The sequence below is a fragment of the Orcinus orca genome, chromosome 11 (assembly GCF_937001465.1).
Source record: "Orcinus orca chromosome 11, mOrcOrc1.1, whole genome shotgun sequence".
Taxonomy (NCBI): Eukaryota; Metazoa; Chordata; class Mammalia; order Artiodactyla; family Delphinidae; genus Orcinus; species Orcinus orca.
This window is the reverse complement of record NC_064569.1, coordinates 6,372,046-6,394,244: the sequence shown is the minus strand read 5'-3', so window position 1 is coordinate 6,394,244 and position 22,199 is coordinate 6,372,046. Positions and strand designations below refer to the sequence as shown.

General features: G+C 46.4%; 1 protein-coding gene across 1 annotated transcript; it reads right to left on the bottom strand.

Moving 5' to 3' along the window:
- Positions 1-1,825: 1,825 nt before the first annotated feature.
- LOC117196311 (translation initiation factor IF-2-like) lies at positions 1,826-15,721 on the bottom strand. Its single transcript, XM_049694424.1, has 6 exons — positions 15,717-15,721; positions 14,881-15,386; positions 14,237-14,289; positions 13,412-13,517; positions 4,354-4,487; positions 1,826-3,706 (listed from the first exon to the last, which is right to left on the bottom strand). Exons 1-4 carry the CDS (start codon positions 15,719-15,721, stop codon positions 13,431-13,433), a joined length of 651 nt encoding a protein of 216 aa, XP_049550381.1. The 3' UTR covers positions 1,826-3,706; positions 4,354-4,487; positions 13,412-13,430.
- Positions 15,722-22,199: the final 6,478 nt, after the last annotated feature.

Below are 22,199 nucleotides of genomic sequence, written 5' to 3'. Positions count from 1 at the left end.
ATCAATATTAACTTTAAAAGTAAAACTATTCACTTTTAAATTTTATATAAAAAATAAAGTTTGTAAAAAACCTGCAAAATAATATAATGACTTCTTGTATGCCTTTTCCTAGATTCATTAATTATTAATGTATTAAACTTAAAAAGAAATGTTTTGGGGGGATTGTACTTCCCCAGGGAGGTGGCCAGAGCTGTTCTTGACTTCCTTAAATTTGTTCAGAAAGGCAGCAATAGTACAGTTGTTTAGCTCAAGTGTGGAGTCAGGCAGCCTTGATTTGAACGCTAGTTCTGACATTCGCTCTTAGTTAGCTCTGTGGCCTGGGCAAGTTATTTAATCTCTCTGTACCCCAAAATCTATCTCATATGGTTGTATGAGGACCAAGTGAGTTAATATTATAAAGCACTTACAATGTTACCTGACATATTGTATGTTCAATTTATGTTTATGGTACAAATAAAATGCACCAATAAACAAATATTTATTGTTAGAATAATTAGGCTTCAGAGCATATTAACAAGAAGAAGAGAAGACACTATAATACTAGTAAGTTTCAGGCTTACAAAAGATGTACTTCATGATTGTTGTTAAATGCATTATTTACAGGAGAATCACATAACATTGTTAAAGTTAATCTAATAAGAACACGGTAGGAATAAACAAATGAGCAGAGAAATGATTGATGATTGACAGCAGGCAGGAGACGTATCCAAATTAAAAAAAAAAAAAGAATGATTTTCCATTATCCAAGAATCTGGGGGCAAAAGTTAATGAAACATTTTTTCTACAGGTCATTAAATGTTTGCAAAAATATAAAACACTAAAGTGCCTCTGATATAGGTTCCTTTTATTTAAAGACATCGTGTTCAGCTGTCGAAAGTAAATGTGAAACTTTTCACTTCCTCCTCCTGGAAGTCATGCAAATATGCAAAGGAGAAAACAGACCCAGACAGGACGGCTGAGGGTGCCAGCTGAGCTCTGGCACGGCTGAGAATAGCCAGGGCACGGGTGCACCTCACAGCGGATCGGCATCAAATGCCCAGACGCTCTTTAAGAATCATGAATATTTTTAAGACAGATAAGGCAAGGTGCTTGGCCATGTGTCTGTCACCTGCGTGATATAAAGTATGATCACCTTCAGAACTTCACCTGCTTTGTGCTCAAGGGATTCGCCCTCAGGAATCAGGCATCCTTAGACAATTGGGGGTGTATGGAAATGAGTACCATCATCGGGCTTCCTTGGTGGTCCAGTGGTTAAGACTCCACCCTTCTGCTCCTCGGGGCGCGGGTTCCATCCCTGGTCCAGGAAGTTCTGCATGCCTTGAGGTGCAGCCCCTCTGTGACATATCTGAATCCAGAACACCCCAACATGGGCCAAAGTATCTTTTTATTTTATGTACTCATTTTCTATTAAATTCTTTAAAAAGGTTTTTTTTTAATTGAAGTATAGTTGATTTACAATGTTGTATTGGTTTCAGGTGTACAGCAAAGTGAATCAGTTATACATATACATATATCCACTCTTTTTTAGATTCTTTTCCCATATGGGCCATTACAGAGTACTGAGCTCCCTGTGCTATACAGTAGGTCCTTATTGGTTATCTATTTTATATATAGTAGTTTATATATGTCAGTCCCAATCTCCCAATTTATCCTTCCCCTCCCTTCCCCCTGGTAACCGTAAGTTTGTTTTCTACATCTGTGACTCTATTTCTGTTTTGTAAATAAGTTCATTTTTACCCTTTTTTAGATTCCTCATATAAGAGATATCATATGATAGTGGTCTTTCTCTGTCTGACTTGCTTCACTCAGTATGACAATCTCTAGGTCCATCCACAAAATATCTTCTTTTTATTAATTTCATATTGTGCCCATAACAAAAATACATACATGACAGAGAAGACATGAAGATGTGTCACAGGCTTGCGGTGATTCGATTAAAGGAGGAGTCATCAAAGCTGACATTTTGGTGGCTTTTTTTTGGGGCCACAAAGTTTTTGCATTCCAAGCATTGATAATAATTAACAATAATTCCTAACAAAATCCAGGAGCGGGGAGAGGCTGAGGCACACCTGAAGCGTCTCACGTGGCATGGATTAAACACCTTCCCTCTCCATTAGACAAAATTATTTTCAGCAATAATCATAAAAAGAAATGATGACATTTCATGTTTGTCCTGACTCAACAAAAAAAGTCTAACCTGTAATTTGCCCTCCTTTTCACGGTTTAAAATTTTTTAACGCACATAAAAAGTCCAAGTAGGGCTTCCCTGGTGGTGCAGTGGTTGAGAGTCCGCCTGCCGATGCAGGGGACACGGGTTCGTGCCCCGGTCCGGGAGGATCCCACATGCCGCGGAGCGGCTGGGCCCGTGAGCCATGGCTGCTGAGCCTGCGCGTCCGGAGCCTGTGCTCCGCAATGGGAGAGGCCCCAACAGCGAGAGGCCCGCATACCACAAAAAAAAAAATAAAAAAGTCCAAGTAGACAGAGGTAAATAACTCAATTCATTTCTTTTTTTATAGTCAAGGTGCCGTCACGGTTTCCTTTGGTTCTACTGTTTGAACACAGATACGTGTTGCAGAGATGGAGGTGCTGACCTAGCGTGAAGGGAGCTCAGATGATTCCGAAGGAGGGAATCCTCATAAACTCACTCTGGAAAGGGGTCCATGGGGCTGAGGTGGTGGGTGTCCGGGGCCCACTGTATAACTGGCGTTTTCAGGATTAAATTCTATGTTGAATATAATGTTTTTTAAAGGTTAAATTACACAGATAGGCCAATGTGAAGTTTACATATCTATTATTGAAAGCCAGTGGAAACCACAACATTTGTGTAGATTCAGAACTTAGACCAACAAAATATTTTTTCAGGGAGGAATATGTTATCAATGAGGTTGTTTATTTTATTTTTTTAAGACATTTTCCCCCAATATTTATTTATTTATTTATTTGTTTTTATTTGGTTGCACCGGGTCTTAGTTGTGGCAGGCAGGCTCCTTAGTTGTGGCAGGCAGGCTCCTTAGTTGCGGCTTGCTGGCTCCTTAGTTGTGGCTCGCAGGCTCCTTAGTTGTGGCATGCAAACTCTTCATTGCGGCATGCATGTGGGATGTAGTTCCCTGACCAGGGATTGAACCCGGGCCCCCCTGCACTGACAGCATGGAGCCTTAACCACTGCGGCACCAGGGAAGTCCCTACTGAGGTTGTTTGGAATCGCCCCGAGGTGATAATACAGAGCAGCCCATTTGGGGGACGGTTAATGTTTTAAAATTCTCTATGGACGATGCAGCCTATTGCCCGCCCACAGTGGTGGTTGCAGGGTCGGGGGGAGTCCCACTACCCTCCTCTTGCACACGGTTGATAAGAGGCTCACCTTTCCTTTATAAGGTGGCAGAACAGTCAACAGCCAGGTGGGACAGAGACCCAGCGGATACCTTGAGTGCACGCAGGAAGAAGGTGACAGAGAGTTTGAGTTGGTGGCAATCGATTCTCTTCCAATGGTGTGTTGAGTACTCCTTGGACCGAGGCAGAGGGACTTGCCCTCAGGCTGGCAGAGGGGGAAGGAGCCTGGGCTCTGGAGGACTCCATGGAGAGCGCCCTGATTTCACCGATGTGAGAAATAAGATTCCACTTTTCATGGGGTTTCTGACACTTCCAGCAGTCAGGGAAGGTCCCGAGATTTCAGGGGCCTGAGATCTAAAGGATGAATAGGTGTTTTCTGAGTAAAAGGAAGAGGGAAGAAAATTTCATGGAGCTGGAAGCTCAGATAGGAAAGTCAAGAGCCAAGAGCCAGGACTTCCCTGGTGGCGCCGTGGTTAGGAATCCACCTGCCAATGCAGGGGACACGGGTTCGAGCTCTGGTCCGGGAAGATCCCACATGCCGTGGAGGAACTAAGCCCGTGTGCCACAGCTACTGAAGCCCGCACGCCACAACTGCTGAAGCCCATGTGCCCTAGAGCCCGTGCTCCGCAACGAGAGAAGCCACTGCAATGAGAAGCCCACGCACTGCAACGACGAAGAGTAGCCCCCGCCCGCCGCAACTAGAGAAAGCCCGCGCACAGCAACGAATACCCAACGCAGCCAAAAATAAAATTAAATTTAAAAAAAAGAAAAAAAAGAGCCAAGAGCCAGCGTGGTGAGTTTGAGGAAGGGAAATAAGCCCAGGTTCGAGCAGGAACTCCAGAAGAATGGCTAATGATTCATCTGGGTTTGTTGGCCTGGCCCAGTGCCATGGTCTGGGAGCTCTGTGTTCTAGGAGGTTTTCAGAGGCCAATCCAGAAATCCAGGGCCCTGCCCTCCCAGGGTTGCCCTGGGCAACCTCTGTCAGTAAAGAATCCTGTTTACTACCTTGTGACTCATACTCACCTGTGGTTTCTATAGTTGCCACCAACAATGAAGCATAAATCCATTCCTGGAGGGTGGGGTCCGCAGGGTGAGGCCGTCCTCTTCCTTCTCTGGCTCAGAACCTGGCAGAGTTTCCCAGACTATAGCAGAGGGCACTGGGGGAGAGAGAGTTTGTCTACTGAATCTCAGGTGTGGGTTTCCTTGGGAGGGGAAGGAGCTGAGTGGGGTAGAGGGACAGATCTCTGCAGTCGGGCCTGGGGGTACACACAGTGCAGCCCCCAAGCTGATCAGAAGCTCCCTCTCTCTAGATAATTATGGGGAGAGCCCAAGAGATGGAGAGAGAGAGAGAGAGAGAGAGAGACAGCGCGAGCCTCTGGTACAGAAAAGTTACAGCAAGACTCAGGGGACCCAGGCACTTTCTTCACCAGAGACAAATGGGGTTTGGTCCCCAGGGTGGTGGTGGGGTGATAGGCCAGATTCAGAAATGCAAAGCTGGGGTCGGTGGGTGGGGCATGGGGACGTACACAAAGGAACCAGAAGCAAGGAAGCCACAGGGACAGACAGTCTTTTTAAAAGACCATCTCAGGGAGATGCAAGAAGGAGGAGATTTGGGTATATGTGTCCATATAGCCGATTCACTTTGTTATAAAGCAGAAACTAACACACCACTGTAAAGCAATTATACTCCAATAAAGATGTTAAAAAAATAAATAAAAGACATCTCATATGTATACATCTCATATGTATAATCTCATGTATACATATGAGATGTATACATGTATACATATGAGATGTATACATCTCATATGTATACATCTCATATGTATAACTGATTCACTTTGCTGTACACCTGAAACTAACACAGCATTGTAAATCAACTACACTCCAATTAAAAAACAAACCCCATCTCATCCCATACGTTTGCACAAAGTCTTACAGGTTACAAAGCACCTGTGCGTCTACTTTCTCATTTGCTTTTTACAGAAGCCACGTGAGGAAAAGCCAGAGCAGGGAATACCATCTATCCTACAACCGGGAGACTAAGGCTTATCGAAGTTGACTAACGCAGTCAAGGTCAAAAGCAAGACGAGAATCTAGACCTCCTGGCTCACAGTCCAGTGCCCTTTCCACTAAACCAACGTTTTTCAAACTTCGGCATCTACAGACTGTTTTAGTGGGTGTCTGTTACACACAAAGGACTAGAATTTTTGATACATTCAAAAATTATCACAAATGTTAAAATAGCATAATGAAACATTTATTTTAAAAAGTAATAAATCAGGGACTTCTCTGGTGGCGAAGTGGTTAAGAATCCGCCTGCCAATGCAGGGGACACGGGTTCGAGCCCTGGTCTGGGAAGATCCCACGTGCTGCAGAGCAACTAAGCCCATGTGCCACAACTACTGAGCTTGCGCTCTAGAGCCCGTGAGCCACAGCTACTGAGCCTGCGTGTCACAACTACTGAGCCTGTGTGCCTAGAGCCCATGCTCCGCAACAAGAGAAGCCACCACAATGAGAAGCCTGCGCACCGCAACGAAGAGTAGCCCCCGCTCGCTGCAACAAGAGAGAAAGCCCGCATGCGGCAACGAAGACCCAACGCAGCCAAAAATAAATAAATAAATAAACTTATTTAAAAAACGAAGTAATAAATCAACGAGAAAGATATATGGGTAACCTTCACTAGGGTATTTATATTGAGCTTGATATCAGAGAGTTTGAGTCATGGCTCAGGTTTGAGTCACAGCCAGACAGTTTCTTTCTTTTTTTTTTTCCTGTTTCCACTAAATTAGGACCAGTTAAGGAACGTCACTGAGTGCTTCATGAGACAGTCCTGGATAACAGATGAAACTTATACTCAACTGTGCAGAGCATTCTCAGGGAAGGTGGTTTGCTGAATGATCAGAATCCAAATGTGCAATTTGGAAGACTGACCATTTTCACCTGGGAGGTCGGTCAGTTGGATTCCTTATCCAGTCTTTGGGTTGGTTCAGCTTTGGAAAGTACTTCTTGTTCTGATGTAGAATTACAAGCTGTGTGTGTGTGTGTGTGTGTGTGTGTGTGTGTGTGTGTGTGTGTTAAAATATCCACAGCACAAAGTTTTTTTTATCAAAGTGGTTTTAAAATATGCCCAATTATATGTTTTTAATTTCTTTTTCAAAGAAATCAAATGTTGGGACATAGTAAAACTTTGATGATGCAACTGTGCCAGAGTTCTAGCTTTAAGAAATCCTGATATTTTATGTCCAGCGTCACAACTGTGAACTTTTGGTTCTGGGTGATAGATTCTGACATATCACTAAGATATGCTACGTGAGCAAACCACGTGCGTTTGGAAGAATGCTCTTTATCGGCACTATCAGTCACGAAGTGTCATCCCGCGTTTCAAAATCTCACGTAATGAAAAGGAAGAAGTAAAACTATCTTAATTTCCAGACGACATGGTCTTATATATTAAAAGAAACCCTAAAGAATTTAGAAAAACAAAAAAACCCCACCACAATAACAACAAAAAACAAACAAAAAAAACACCCCAACCCTGGTTAGAGCTAATAAATAAGTTCAGTAAAGTTGAAGGATATAAGATCAACATAAAAAATCAGCTTCAGGGCTTCCCTGGTGGCGCAGTGGTTGAGAGTCCGCCTGCCGATGCAGGGGACGCGGGTTCGTGCCCCGGTCCGGGAAGATCCCACATGCCGCGGAGCGGCTAGGCCCGTGAGCCCTGGCCGCTGAGCCTGCGCGTCCGGAGCCTGCGCTCCGCAACGGGAGAGGCCACGACAGGGAGAGGCTCGCGTACCGCAAAAAAAAAAAAAAAAAAAAAAAAAAAAAATCAGCTTCATTTCTATGTACTAGCAGTGAACAATCTGAAAGTGAAATTAAGAAGACAATTCCATTTATAATACCATCAAAAAGAATAAAATACTTAGGAATAAATTGAACCAGAGAAGTGCAAGACTTGTATACTATGAAACACTTCTGAAAGAAATTAAGGAAGGTTTAAATAAATCTAAAGACATCCGTGTTCACTGTCTGGAAAATTTAAGATCTGCCATCTGTTAAGATGGCAATATTTGCTGAACTGACCTACAGATTCACTGAAATCCCTATTAATACTGCTTTTTTTTTTTTCCAGAAATGGACAAGCGAATCCTAAATTTCATATAGAATTGCAAGGGACCAAGAATAACCAGTACAATCTTGAAAAGACAAGAGTAAAGTTGAAGGACTCATTTACCAATTTCAAAACTTACTACAAAGCTATAGTAATCAAGACAGTGTGGTATTAGTATAAGGATAGCCATAGATCAATGGGATAGAATTGAGAGTCCAGAAATAAACCCATATGTTTATGGTCAATCAATTTTTGAGAAGGGTGCCAAGACCATTAAATGGGGAAAGAATAGCTTTTTCAACAAAGGATGCTGGGACAACTCAATATCCACATGCAAAAGAATGAATTTGAACCCTTACTTCATACCATATACAAAACTTAACTCAAAATAGATCAAAGACCTAAATGTAAGAGCTAAAACTATAGAAATTTAGAAGTAAACATATGTGAAAGTCTGTGTGACCTTGGATTAGGCAGTAGATTTTTAGAAATGATAACAAAAGCACAAGCAGTCAAGGAGAAGAAACCAGATAAACTGGACTTCATCAAAACTAAAATTTTTGTGGGCTTCCCTGGTGGCGCAGTGGTTGAGAGTCCGCCTGCCGATGCAGGGGACACGGGTTCGTGCCCCGGTCCGGGAAGATCCCACATGCCGCGGAGCAGCTGGGCCCGTGAGCCATGGCCGCTGAGCCTGTGCATCCGGAGCCTGTGCTCCGCAACGGGAGAGGCCACAACAGTGAGAGGCCCGTGTACCACACACACACACACACACACAAACTTTTGTGAATCAGAGAATTCCCTGGCGGTCCAGTGGTTAGGACTCTACACTTTCACTGCTGAGGGTGCATGTTCAACCCCTGGTCAGGGAACTGCAAGCCATGTGGTATAGCCAATAAATAAATAAATAAATAAAACTAAGCCAAGAATAAAAAAGAAAATGAAATAAAACTTTTGTGGGTCAAAGAACACTAACAAGAAAGTGAAAATACAACCCACAGAATGGGAGAAAATATTTGCAAATCATATATCTGATAAGGGGGCTAGTGTCCAGAGTATATAAGGGATTCTTACAACTCAACAAGAGAAAGACAACCCAGTGAAAAAATGGGCAAATGGTTTGAATAGATATTTCTCCAAAGAAGATATACAAATGGCCAAAAATCACATGAAAAGATGTTTTTAACATCTTTAGTTACTAGGGGAATGTAAATCAGAACCACAAGGAGATGCTACTTCACATCCCCTGGGACAGTTGTAACAACAACAACGACAACGACAAGTGTGGGCGGGCACGTAGAAAAAGTGGAATCTTCATACAGCGCTGCTGGGAATGTAAAAACGTTTTGGCTGCTGCGGAAAGCCGTTTCGCAGTTTCGCAAAAGGTAAAACATAAAATTACCACAGGACTCAGCAATTTCATTCCTGGGAGAACTGAAAACATACGTTCACACGCAAGCTCGTACATGAATGTTCATGGGAGCATTATTCAAAATAGCCAAAAAACAGAGACGACCCAATGTCCATCAACTGATGAACAGGTAAACAAAGTGGGGTCTATCCATACAGTGGAATATTACTCAGCCGTGAAGAGGAGTGAAGTACCATTACGTGCTATGACACGGATGAACCGCGAAAGCATGGTGCCAAGTGAAACAAGCCACAAAAGGCCACAGAGTGTATGATGCCATTTATATGAAACGTCTAGAACAGGTAAAGCCATAGAGACAGAAAGTAGATTAGCAGTTGCCAGGGCTTGGGGGGGCGCTGGGAATCTGGATTAACGGCTAATAGGTATGGGGTTTCTTTCTGGGGTGATAAGAATGTTCTGGAAGTAGATAGTGGTGCTGGTTGCACGACATAGCGAATATACTAAAAGTCACTGAAGTGTACACTTTTAAATGGTGAATTATTATTTTTTTAATAAATTTATTTATTTATTTTGGGCTGCATTGGGTCATCGATGCTGCACGCGGGCTTTCTCTAGTTGCGGTGAGCGGGGGCTACTCTTCGTTGAGGTGCACGGGCTTCTCATTGCAGTGGCTTCTCTTGTGGGCTTCAGTAGTTGCGGCACGCGGGCTCAGTAGTTGTGCCTCGCGGGCTCTAGAGCGCAGGCTCAGTAGTTGTGGCACATGGGCTTAGTTGCTCCGCGGCACGTGGGATCTTCCTGGGCCAGGGCTCAAACCCGTGTCCCCTGCATTGGCAGGCGGATTCTTAACCACTGGGCCACCAGGGAAGCCCTAAAATGGTGAATTTTATGTTATGTGAATTATATCTCAATAAAATGCTAAAACAAAACAAGACTCATGTGAACTACTTTGCCCTCCAGCATCTGTGTACTTCCTAGGGGTTGCAGGTAGGAAGCGTTCTTGTACTTGCTGCCTAATTCTGTGACCACGTTGAAAAGAATGTGTCCTTAGTGACTGCTGTTTGACTCATGGTGAAAATGTTTTCTATTTCCTTCAACACTGAATTGGGTTCAGGACACGTATTGAGGGCTGTCAGTGGTCCTCCGTGAATTAAACAGTGTTGGAACTGGAATTCATATGATGGTAATAATAATGACTCACCTTCACTCAGTGCTTTCTATTCATATATGCCAGACATTGCCCTAAGTGCTTTATAGGTAGTTCTTCACTAATCTTTACCACAACTGTATGAAACAGGCATTGCTATTACTGTTATCAACATCATTCCCAATTTTCAGAGGGAAAAACTGAGGCTCAGAGTTAGACAACCTCCTTTATTAGAATTTAGACCTCCCGCCTTCTTGCTGCCAAAGCCAGTGCTTCATCTGTCCTGATCCCAGTGTGTCTTTTTCATTTACCAAATAATCTCTAATAAGACAAAGTATTTTTCTCTTGCAGTAGAGAATTTTAGAGAAAAGCGGAACAGAAACTCATTGACTACTTTGCCATCATATGTGTTCCCCCTTCTGAAAGCTATTGCACCGTCTGGATATGAGGATTTTCACCAGCCACAGAGAGAACTGAACGCTGACATCCGTACCCGATGATGATTGATCTTGAATCTAGTTTGCCACTGTTCTCTGACATCCAGCAGTGGCGATAAAACTGCTTCCTAAGTATCTATGTCACTAACTTCACAACCGGTTTGTCTGTCTTCTCTGTTGTGTGTCTTGTACTCGTGTTTGCTCTGAAGAGTGAGGGCAACTTGGAGTGATGTGCTACATTCCTGGGGCCTTTCTCTCTATCACAAACTTAAATTTTTATTCTGGGAAATGCTATATTGAAGTTATTCTGGAAAAAATCAGTAGGCTCTAACTATGAGCGATACACAAGCTTTAATGACTTCGAACCTCGATTTGACATTTTAGAGCTGATAATGCCCTGGGGACAGGGGTGAATGAATAGTCAATAAAATCCAGTTTCCAGAGAATGTTTGTGGTAGTTCCTATTTGCAGTTTCTTTTTTCTTACTGTGCAAAATCATCACTCACATTTTCCTTCATCCCAGCACCTTTAGACATATTATATCCCCACTGAAACCCAGTTCACAGTTTATGAATGGCATTGTTCTGAGTTGTCAGGTCCCTATTACCACCTTAATTGCTACATTTACACATCAAGGAAGCACTTTTGAGCCATTCATGAGTTTTCCTAATTTGGGGGTATAACATAGCACAACAGTATGAACATATAAAGCACATTTTAAAAGGTAAACAAAAACATGCATAAGACAGGAAAATGATTCACCAGAGTCCCCTGTCCCCATTAATTAAATCTTTAAGAATCTGAAATCTTTAGGATTGTAATAATTATTAATATAATGAGACACTGTGACAGCTGTAATCAATGCCACATTTCGAATTTGTGAAAAGTGGAGAACTAAGGTGCTTATTACTTTTTTCCCTGAAACTACCAGTCTACCTGAGAGCCCAGTGACACAACTTTTCTTGGAAACATTTCAAGCCTCCAAGAGTTGTTGTTTTTTTACAAAAATTAATTAATTTATTTATTTTGGGCTGCGTTGGGTCTTTGTTGCTGCGCGTGGGCTTTCTCTAGTTGCAGCGAGCGGGGGCTACTCTTCGTGGCGGTGCTCGGGCTTCTCAGTGCGGTGGCTTCTTTTGTTGCGGAGCACAGGCTCTAGGCACGTGGGCTTCAGTAGTTGTGGCGCGCAGGCTCAGTAGTTGTGCCTCGTGGGCTCTAGAGCGCAGGCTCAGTAGTCGTGGCGCACAGGCTTAGTTGCTCTGCCACATGTGGGATCTTCCCGGACCAGGGCTCGAACCCGTGTCCCCTGCACTGGTAGGCGTTTCTTAACCACTGCGCCACCAGGGAAGTCCTCCAAGAGTTTTTGTTTTTGTTTGGTTTTTTTTTGGCTGCCCCACACCAGATGTGGGATCTTGGTTCCTGGATCAGGGATCGAGCACGCGCTCCCTGCAGTGGAAGCACGGAGTCTTAACCACTGGACTGCCAGGGAAGTCCCTCAGTGCTCCAAGAGACTTTAAATTCCTAAGAGATGGGATGCGGGAGAAGAAGTGTGGACAGAGGCCAGCCGAGGTGCTGAGGGTAGGCTCGGAGCAGGGACTCGGAATCCTGCATTTCTCCCCCGGCCCGGGAATCCTAGGCAACAATTCTATCCCACCGCCAGGCAGCGCTGTAGAACCAGGGATGGCAGCCCTGGACCTGCGGGGCTGCTTTAGTTATTCCCCAGGCATTCTTGACCGCTAACACTTTGCTTTGTTTTTCTCCCTTATATTCAGGTTCTTAACCTGGTGACTCTGGTCAGGCTTCTGATGGTCAGTGAACACCTAGAATTTATGTGTAAAATATGTGTTTAGCTTCATTTTTCTATCTAGAGGGAGGTTTTATAGTTTTGATCAGACTCAAGGTAACAGTATCCCCTTGAGAGAGTAGAATGCAATGACGTTAGGCACTAATACGCTGACATCTATCGGTGGCGAGCACTTGTTATATATAATTTAACACAATAATCCTCAAAATTACCTTGCAAGATATCCCCAGTTTACAGAAAACAAAACCCCAAAACCCCTGAAGTTCACACAGCTAATGACACACAGCTAATAAGTGATGAGGCTGGGATTTAACTCCAAGAACGCCTGCTTCTCCCTGTGCTGTTGCTACACCGAGAAAAAAAGCCAGAGACTCACTCGTTCATCAGCAAAGATGTAGGAGGGACTGCGTGTGTGTCCAGCACCCTGTACTGGGTGCTGGGGTAGAGGGGGATCCGGACAGCTCTGCTTCCTGCCTTCTTGGGGCTTAGTGCCTGGAGGTGATGGCAGCAATGGTGGCCATGTCAGCAGGAAACAGGCAGTAAACAAATAAGCCAGTAATTGCAAACTGAGAAAAGTGCTCTGAAGAAGTAAAGGGGACAGCGACATAGAAAAATGGGGAAATCTACAGACAGTTTGGCCAGGGAAAACCTGAGCATGTTAGCTCAGAGTAAAGGGTGGGGATTGCCATGGGAAAAGGTGGAGACAGAGCCTTCCGGGGGGGATGAGCCTGGTGTGGGTACGCAGAGGCAGCTGGTGCGGCTGAACAGGGGGACCCAGAGCAGAGGTGAGGGTGACAGAGGAGTAGAAGTCATCGGGGCTTTCTACACCAAGTCAGGAATTCAGATCCTATTCTCATAATAGGAAGCCATTCTAGGGTTTAAAGCAGGAGAGAAATGCCAGCTAATTTATGTTTTTCTTATTTTTAATTGTAAAAGAACCCCAACACAATGCCAAATTTACCATCTTAACCATTTTTTTAGGTTTACAGTTCAGTAGTGTTAAGTACATTCACATTGTTGTGCAATCAATTTCCAGAACTCTTTTCATTTTGTAAAACTAAAATTCTGTACCCATCAAACAACAACTTCCCATGTCCATCCCCCTGGCCCCGCATTCCCTGGCAACCACCGTTCCACTGCTTTCTGTCTCTGTGGATTTGACCACAGTAGGGACCTCATGGAAGTGGAACCGTATACTATATGTGTGTGACTGACTTACTTCACTTAACATAATGTCCTCAAGGTTCCTCTGTGTTGTAGCATGAATCAAGAGGTCCAGGATCAGAGGCCGTGGTGATGGATGGTTCCTCCCACGTGGCTGCTGCCTGGCAGAGCGAGAGCAGAGTCACGGGGACAGCAGGCATTGAGCCAGGAGCCGAGTCTTCAGGGAAGGAGGGGAAGTGGCCAAGAGGCCAGAGGACAACAGCAAGAAGGGGCACCAGGAGGAAGGGGAACGGGAGCTAAAGCTGATCGCCCAGATTCTTCAAGGATGTTTATACAGGGGTGGCAGGGGTGGTGATGGGACGACACTTCTAGAAGCAGCCATGAGGAACCAGGAGGATGCAAACCTCACTTACTGCCCCTCAGGTATGTAGGGAATGTGAGAATAAAATCAAGGCTAGGTTTGGGGAAGACTTTTCTGACCTGGACAGGGTATGAAGCATGAAGACGAGCAGCGAAAGGAGCCCTAGGAGGCGTCTTTCCTTCTGGGAGAGGTTTGGGAGAAGAACTGACCCCTCCACCACCCTTCACTTCCTGTCTCCCCATTTTTGGGGGGAGGAGTCTTAATCACTGGATCACCAGGGAAGTCCCTCTCTCCATCTCCTTGAGGCCTGTTGGGACTGCCTGGCCTCTTTGGCGGAGAGGTTTCATTTATCTGTGGAGCTCCATGAAATGTAGACACTCACTCTTCTAGGCACTGGAGAGACAGCGGTGAATAAAACAGAGGAAAAGAAATCCCGGCCCCACAGAGCTGGCTTCCCAGCAGGGGGATTTGTTTCGGTGGGTTCTCATGCAAATGCATCCAGCAGGGTAACTTACTCACCGGTGCTGGAATCTGGATGTGAGCTGAGTTCCACCGTGAGTCACATGGGTTGCCTGCAGGAGGAGAGAGGGGAGATGACATTGAGAAAATGGAAAGTGCCCCAGGGCTTGGGGACTGAGGCCTGGGTCCCAGCAACCTTGAACGAGTCACACAACTATGGAGCCTGCGCTCTAGAGCCCGTGAACCACAACTACTGAGCCCATGTGCCACAACTACTGAAGACCAAGCGCCTAGAGCCTGCGCACCGCAGCGAAGAGTAGCCCGCGCTCTCAGCAACTAGAGAAAGCCCGCGCGCAGCAACGAAGACCCAACGCAGCCAAAAATAAATATTTTTTAAAAAATTGTCATTACATCATGACTTAAGCCTTGATTTCCTTATCTGAGTATGGGTGCATAATGGCAACTGCCTCCCCCAGGGTGGCTGTGAGTATGAATTAAATGCATAAACTAAGCATAGAAGGCTTCCGGAGCGCCTCAGCTCAGAAGGTGGAGACGCGTAGGGGCGAGGAGGGCGGGGCCACGGGGCGGGGCGCAGAGCGCTGGGAGGGGCAGCGGGGAGTCAGGGCGGCCGCCAGGGGGCGCCACAGGACGGCGGGGGCGGTGGGGGTAGAGGGAGCGGGTCCCGGGGGAGGCGGGTGACTCACGGCGGCGGGAAGGAAGATGAGTCAGCCGTCCTCTGGCTTCCCGCGCCCGCCGCGCCCCGGCCGCCGCCCGCAGCTGACCCTCGGGAGGGCCCCAGAGGGCGCCACCCTGCCGCCGGCCGAGCCCGGGCTTCCCCAAAGCGGGGGCGCGCTGGGCCCAGCGCTCGGCGTTTTCTCCTTCGGGGCCGGGGCTTCGGGAGGAGACTTCGTGCGCGTCTGGGCCCGGGCGCGCCCAGGCTGATCCAAGGGCGGCGGGTGCCAGCTCGGGAGACGGCGGAGGCGCTGCCCGGGGGCCCGAGCTGGGCGGTGGCACTTCCTGCGGGCGGGGGGATGGGGAGGGGCGTGGTTGCCTGGAGAACTGCTCCCAAAAAGGCGGCCGGGCCCTCTGGGATACTCCGGGTGCCGGGTGGGCTGCGGGCGGCGCGGAGAAACTCGCCCTCACGCCAAAGCCACACGCAGAAAGCCGGCTCTGTACCTTGGCGTGCCGTCTGTTTTCGCCTCTTCCCAGACTAAGTCAGAAGGAAGAGGAACCCTAGTCCTGGCTGCAGGTTGACAGGTGCCCGGTGTCCAGAGAGGGTCTGGCTCATCACCTCCGGAGTCAAAGATGCCCGAGGCCTTGCGGAGCCTGGGCCCTGGCTTCGCGTGGGAGATCCGGCCCAGGCAGGAAGGTGATTTGTCCAAAGGCCTCAGAGAGGAGGCCGAGCTCCTGGGTCTGGACCTCCTGCTCACCAGGCCGCGGAAAGTGCTTAAAATAGTTCCTGGCGCATAGTCAGTCGTAATGTATAATAAATAATATGTGTATATATGTGTCTCATAGCTCATCTTCATGGGGCGCTTACTGCATGCCCGGTATTGTTGCAAGTGTTCTTCATGGATGAATTGTTTGATTCTCACCACCGCACTAAGATATAGATACTATTCGTATCACCATATGGCAGCTGAGGAAACATGCTCAGAGAAGTTAGGTAACCTGCCCAACATCACACAGCTAGGAAGTATAGTGTGGGAGTTAAACCCAGACCCCCTGACCTCAGAGGCCGTATGCATGAGGCTGACTTCAAATATTGTTGAGGTCCAGGTGTTGACACAGAAATTAACCAGTCGATCTAAGAAAGAAATGGGAAATTTTATTCACGCCAAACTGAGGGTTATAACCTGGGAACAGCCTCTCCGAAAGCCCTGAGAACTGTTTGGCCTGTTAGAGGTCAAAGCACAGTTACGTAAGTTTTGAGCGAGGGCTGTATATTAAATGACGTATTATTGACAGTTTACACAATCCAGATCCCCTCGTACAAAGCGTGGTCATGGGTCATTGTGGCCTCTTACAAGATTAAGAAGGAAGGTTATCTCTTAAGGAGCTGTGACCCTTTATGAGATTAAGAAAGAATGTGATATCCAAAGGAGATCGGGTTAATGCAGATGCAACACACACACACACACACACACACACACACACACACACACACGCGAGGAGGGAGGAAGCCCAGATGAACAAAGAAAAATTTTATGTTTATGTTTCTTGTCTTACCATAAAATTTGAATTTTATTTCATCACAGGAGTATGCTGCAGATGGCTTGCTTCTCAGGGTGTCTGAAGAGCACAGTGTTAAACCGAGAGCTAGCTCCGTGCTGGGGGAGGGGGTCCGGTGAGCCCTGCCCCTCCTGCTGGGGCCCCAGTTGCGCAGTTTCCCATGTGCCACAGTGCAGAAGAGAAGCACTGGGCATCCCTCTTGTCCAGTCATTGGCTATATCCCTACTGTAACCGAAAGTGGGGTCTGGCTGCTCGCCGCTCAAAAGCCAATAAAGAGGCCAGGCTGGTGGAAAGGAGAGTTTGCTTTACTTTGGATGCCGGCAACCCCGGGGGGTGGGGGGGAGGGTGGACACCTGTCCAAAGACTGAATTACCCCACCCCCCACCCCGCCCCATCAATCAGGAGGCAAGAGCTTTTGTAGACCGAGGGAGGGGGCTACCTGCAGAAACAGCACAATCAGCTCCGACACTCATCTTTTTTTTTTTTTTTTTTGCGGTACGCGGGCCTCTCACTGTTGTGGCCTCTCCCATGCGGAGCACAGGCTCCGGACGTGCAGGCTCAGCGGCCATGGCTCACGGGCCCAGCCGCTCCGCGGCATGTGGGATCCTCCCGGACCAGGGCACGAACCTGCGGACACTCATCTTGAAATTAGTCATGAGGTGGTCTGATCAGCATCATCTTGATTGTTTTAAGTACAGTTAGTCTTCATTTCCAGGGTTGGTTTGTTCCCATTTCCTTGAGGCCATTTCTCAGAATTGTGGCAGCTTGTGTCATGGCTACAGCCTGGTCATCATGTAGTTCATTTCTTCCACCTGGTGGAGGTTTCAGTGTCTATAAGACAGCTCACAGGATATGGCTCAGAATATTATCTATAGCCCTTGAGGAGGAACTAAAGGTCCTTGACTTTGCTTAATGACTAAATTATTATTATTTGGTCTCCTTCGACTGTTTTCCTTTGTTTCTGCATTTTCTCATTTCTCTGATTAAATTTATTCTTTGGCTAAAGTTTTTCCACAGACAAAAGGCAGGCAGAGGACATGGGGGCCAGGGAACATAGGGTCCTGCTCCGTTTCACTATGGCCCCAGGACCTGGTCTCCAGCCCCCACCATTCCCCCTGCTCAGTCTGGTAGACCACACTCACTGCTTTGGGGAACGTTGCCTTTAGCAGAGCTTCCCAAATACCTGCCAACAGAGTGAGGCCTACTTGGGGTTCTTTAGAATCCCAAGCTGGGGAGCACGTTAAACACACAGATCCCAGCCCACTGCAGAGCTGTGATCCTCAGCCTTGATCATGCATTGATACTCAGTGGACTTGATGCCTAGGTCTCCCCCCACCCCCTGCCGCGGAGATTCTGACTGAGTCCATATGGGGGTCCCCCCGGGTGTTGGGATGATCCTCGTGTGCAGCTGAGATTGAGCGCCGCTGCTCCGATGGTTGAGTCCGTAAGGTTGAGGGGGCCCTAGGAATCTCTATTTTTAAGAACCTGCTTGTGTGATTTTCAGGTGCTGTCGTGTTTGCAAACCTCTGATGTGGAGCTCACTTTCTTCTAATTGGCTTTGAAGAGTGTCCCAGATGCTTCTAATGGGACCATCTGCGTCACGTGTGGGAGCTGCTTCACAGCTTGTCCCGGAAACTTTGCATCAATTCTCCCATACAAGAAAGGGAGCAGGGGTCCCTGCTCAGCCTCTCCTGGCCCCTGTCTCAGTTGACAGGATTTCTCTCCTTGCCGGGCGCCAGCATTCTTGCCCACCCAGTCATGTTCATTTCTCAAAGGTTCTGGGCAGTGTGGTCAGCTCCTCTGAGCTGGTGGTCACCTGGAGCTCGGGACCCTGGAACTCTTGAACACCAACCAGCTGTGTTGGCAGCCCAAGGACCTTAGGGAACCCTCACTTCCATCCTCTCTCCCCAGGTGTTAGTAGACTGTGTTATCATGACAGGTGAGCTGGGTGGAGTGACTGCTTCCCCCCTCCTCTGGGACATGCTGTTAAAGCTCTTTTTCAGTGTTGCCTCCTGCCCTGAAGTAGTTACGTCTGCTGTCTCCCAGCCTGATAGCCTTTCCTGTGTCTGTGGCTACTGTGTGTTCTTCTGGATACTTGGTGCACATGTTGGGTGATAGGCTTGGAGTCTGGGAACCTGAGTTCTGGACTGTGTGCCCCAGATCATATCACAGCCCCCGCCCCCCCAATCCTCTCCCCTTCACTCTGAGTTTTCTGGCGTCTCTCTGCTCCTCCCACCCCAATCTCTGTCCCTGCCCAAGTGCTGCACCCTCCGCCCGGAGCTGCCATCCATTGTTCTCCTTGGGAATGGATGTATCATGGGAAATCACTCTGGGCCCAAGGAGGAAGGAAAGAGGGACGGGAATGGAATGGGCGGGTGATGGAAAAAGTGACTGCCAGCCGTTCCCTGGACTTGGGCCTGGAAGGCAGCTCAGTGTGGTTGCCGTGGTGACAGTCAGACAAGCACACTGCTGTTTCCCTGTCCTACGAACTGAAGAGTACTTGTTGTGCCTTTTCCTGCCTGCTCTGACAGCCTTAGGCCCACATCTGGGATGGGGTACAGACTCCCAGGTTTAACTCTCGTGCCTCAGTTTCCCAGCCTGAGCAAAGGAAGATAAAGAGAATGTGCTGGGTATTCCATTAGCCCCTGCAGACCTTCCAACCTTCCCCACCTGCTCTGCACCTTAGCAGGCTGACCTTGGTGGACCCCTTCTCCTGGGCTCCCTTGTCTTCTGGCTTCGGGTCAGCACCCCAGGGGGCTTCATCATCCTGGCTGGTTTCTCTCAACCCCACCTGCCCCTCTGTGATTAGCCCCTCCACCAAACTCTCCCTGATCACCCCTTTCTCTCTGTTTGCTGCTGGGGGCCTGACTACTGGAGAAGTCATCTTAACAAGGAGATAGGAAGGAGGGCCGTCACTTAAGGACTCCTTTCTCTGCCGTGAGGCTCTGGCAGGGTGGCTATGTAGGTGGGGTAGCCTTGTAGGTGTAATCTGAGATGTACCCAGAAGGCGGCCCTGCCCAGAAATAGCCAGGCTGAAATCCTAAAGTTCAAGGGTCACTCTCTGGGTTAAAAAGTTTCTCTGTAAAGATCCCACATTCCCTGGGAAGGTGAGTACATTCCCTTCATTCATTTCTTGACATGTCTTAGTTTTAGCAGGTAAGAAGCTTGACCGTAAGCTTCAAAATGCAAGGACTGTGGCTGTCTTCCTTGTGTAGACGTGGGTGGCTTAAAATAATATCTGCTGAATAAATTCATTGCCCTTTCAATACATGTTTCTTGAGCACCTACTGTGTTCCAGGTGTTCTAGGTTCTTGGGATACATTAATGAACAAAACCAGTAAAGATCCCCCTCAAACAGAGAGACAGACAGTACATTTTATATACATACATATACATATATGTATGTGTGCGTGTGGCCAAAGCCTGCCACCCTCTCTGAAGAACCCCACTGAACCCCACAACCCCACCCAGACTTCCTCTGTCCCCACTGCTCTAAGCAGGCCAATCTCTTTGTGTTTCCTTGGTATATCTGATCTCAGAGACAGTTGACAAGGAAAACAGAGGCTCCTAACAAATGAGACAATTGTGGATCCTAGGAGTTTTTAAAGTGGATATTTTATAATAAACCCCACATTGGTGAAATTTAATGCAGTGTAACTGACTGTATTTAAAACACTCAGGTACTGGGACTTCCCTGGTGGTCCAGTGGTTAAGAATTTGCACTTCCACTGTAGCGGGTGCAGGTTTGACCCCTGGTCGGGGAACTAAGATCCTGCATGCCAAGTGGCCACACAAACAAAAAACCAAACCCAAACAAAACAAACCCAAAAAAAACCAATCCAAGATGGAGATATAGGAGACTCCTGAACTCACCTTCTCCCACAAATAGAGCAAATCTATACTGACATGTGGAGAAATTCCACCAAAAAATCCAGAAATCAGCTGAGTGGCTTCTACACATTGGATGAATGAGAAAATATTCAAATCAAAATGCGTAGGAAGGGCTGAGACACACTGGCCATAAACCCCAACCTACACAATGCCATGCCGTCAGGAGGGAACTCAAATCCCAGTGTCCCCCTGAGGAGCCAAGGTTTTGGATGTAATATCTTGCACCCCAACTTAAGACTTCCACCTTTGGGGGATGGACCCCCCAAAACACCTAGCTCTGAAAGTCAACGGGACTTGCATCCATGGGGCCCACAAGGCTATAGCAAACAAAGCAATAGTTCTTAATGAGCTACACCCCCCCCACCCCCAAGGCTTAGTGCAGAGGGAGAAGACAGAAATGCCCATCTCCCAGTCTTTCCCTGAAGACTCCTATTTGCATATCTTAAAAACTGTTGCCTCAGCATCTGGCTTCCAATCAGTCTGCATCCAGATCTGCAGACTGAGATCTTCCACTTTGGGACGCTGACAGTTCTTAGCACACCCTCAACTACTGGGAGCCATGGAGAACAAAGAAATCAGCTTGGACAATCACAAAGTCTTGAAAGACAACCAAGAACTCAGGCTGAGCTGAATGATAAAGTTCATCTGCTACTTGAGACCAGCCTGTCAAGATTGGGAGAGATGGTTGTTCTGTCTGTTGCACAGAAAACAACATGGAAAGTCAAGGAAAATGAAGAAACAGAAGAATATGTTTCAAGCAAGAGAACAAGATAAAGAAGTGGACATAAGCAATTTACTTGATAAAGTGCTCAAAATAATGGTCATAAAGATGCTCACTGAGGTCAGGAGAACAACGCATGGCCAAAGTGAGAATTTCAACAAAGAGATAGGAAAATATATGAAAGTACCAAGCAGAAATCACAGAGCTGAAGAATTCAATTATTGAATTGAGAAATTCAATAGAGAGGATCAACAGCAGACTAGATCAAGTGGAAGAAAGGATCAGAGAACTTGAAGACATGACAGTGGATTCCATCCAATTAGAGGAGCAAAAAGAAAAAAGGATAAAAAAGAGTAAAGATAGCTTAAGGGACTTATAGGACACCATCAAGTGGACTAATATTTGCATTATAGGAGTTCCATGAGGAGAAGAGAGAGAGGAAGGGGCAGAAAGTTTATTCAAAGAAATGATGGCTGAAAACTTCCCTCACCTGGGGAAAGAAACAGATATTCAGATCTGGTGAGCCTAGAAAGTTCCATCAAGATGAAACCAAGGAGATCCACACTGAGACAGAGTATAATTGTCAAAATTAAAGACAAGGAGAGAATTTTAAAATCAGCAAGAGGATTGCTTCTCATGCTTTTGGCTAAGATCAAGTGTAAAATCAGCAAGAGGAAAAAAAAATATTTGCTACATACAAGGGAATCCCCATAAGACTACCTGCAGATTTTTCAGCAGAAACTGTGTAGGCCAGAAGGGAATGGCATGATATGGACATATGCAAAATGCTGAAAGAAAAAAAAAAAACCTGCCAACCAAGACTACTACCCAGCAAACTTGTGTTTCAGAACTGAAGGAGAGAAAGAGTTTTCCAGACAGGCAAAAACTGAGGCTGTTCATCACCATTAGACTGTCCTTAAAAGAAATGTTAAAGGGTGTTCTTCAACCTGAAATGAAAGGACACTAATTAGTAACAGAAAAACATATGAAAGTATAAATGTCACTGGTGTAGGTAAATATATAGTTAAATTCAAAATACTCTAATGTAATGGTGGTGGGTAAATCACTTATAAATGTAGTATAAAGGTTAAAAGACAAAAGTATTATAAATAACTATAACTACATTAATTTGTTAATGGGTACACAAGGTAAAAAAAATATAAATGGTGACATCAAAAA

Bases quoted from the DNA above. Each gene is read 5' to 3' on its own strand.
- LOC117196311 (XM_049694424.1), bottom strand. The intron at 14,290-14,880 runs GTGAGTCACCCG...CTCCTCCTGCAG, and splicing joins TCATCTTCCTTCCCGCCGCC to GCAACCCATGTGACTCACGG. The intron at 13,518-14,236 runs GTGAGTAAGTTA...TCGCTCTGCCAG, and splicing joins ACATCCAGATTCCAGCACCG to GCAGCAGCCACGTGGGAGGA.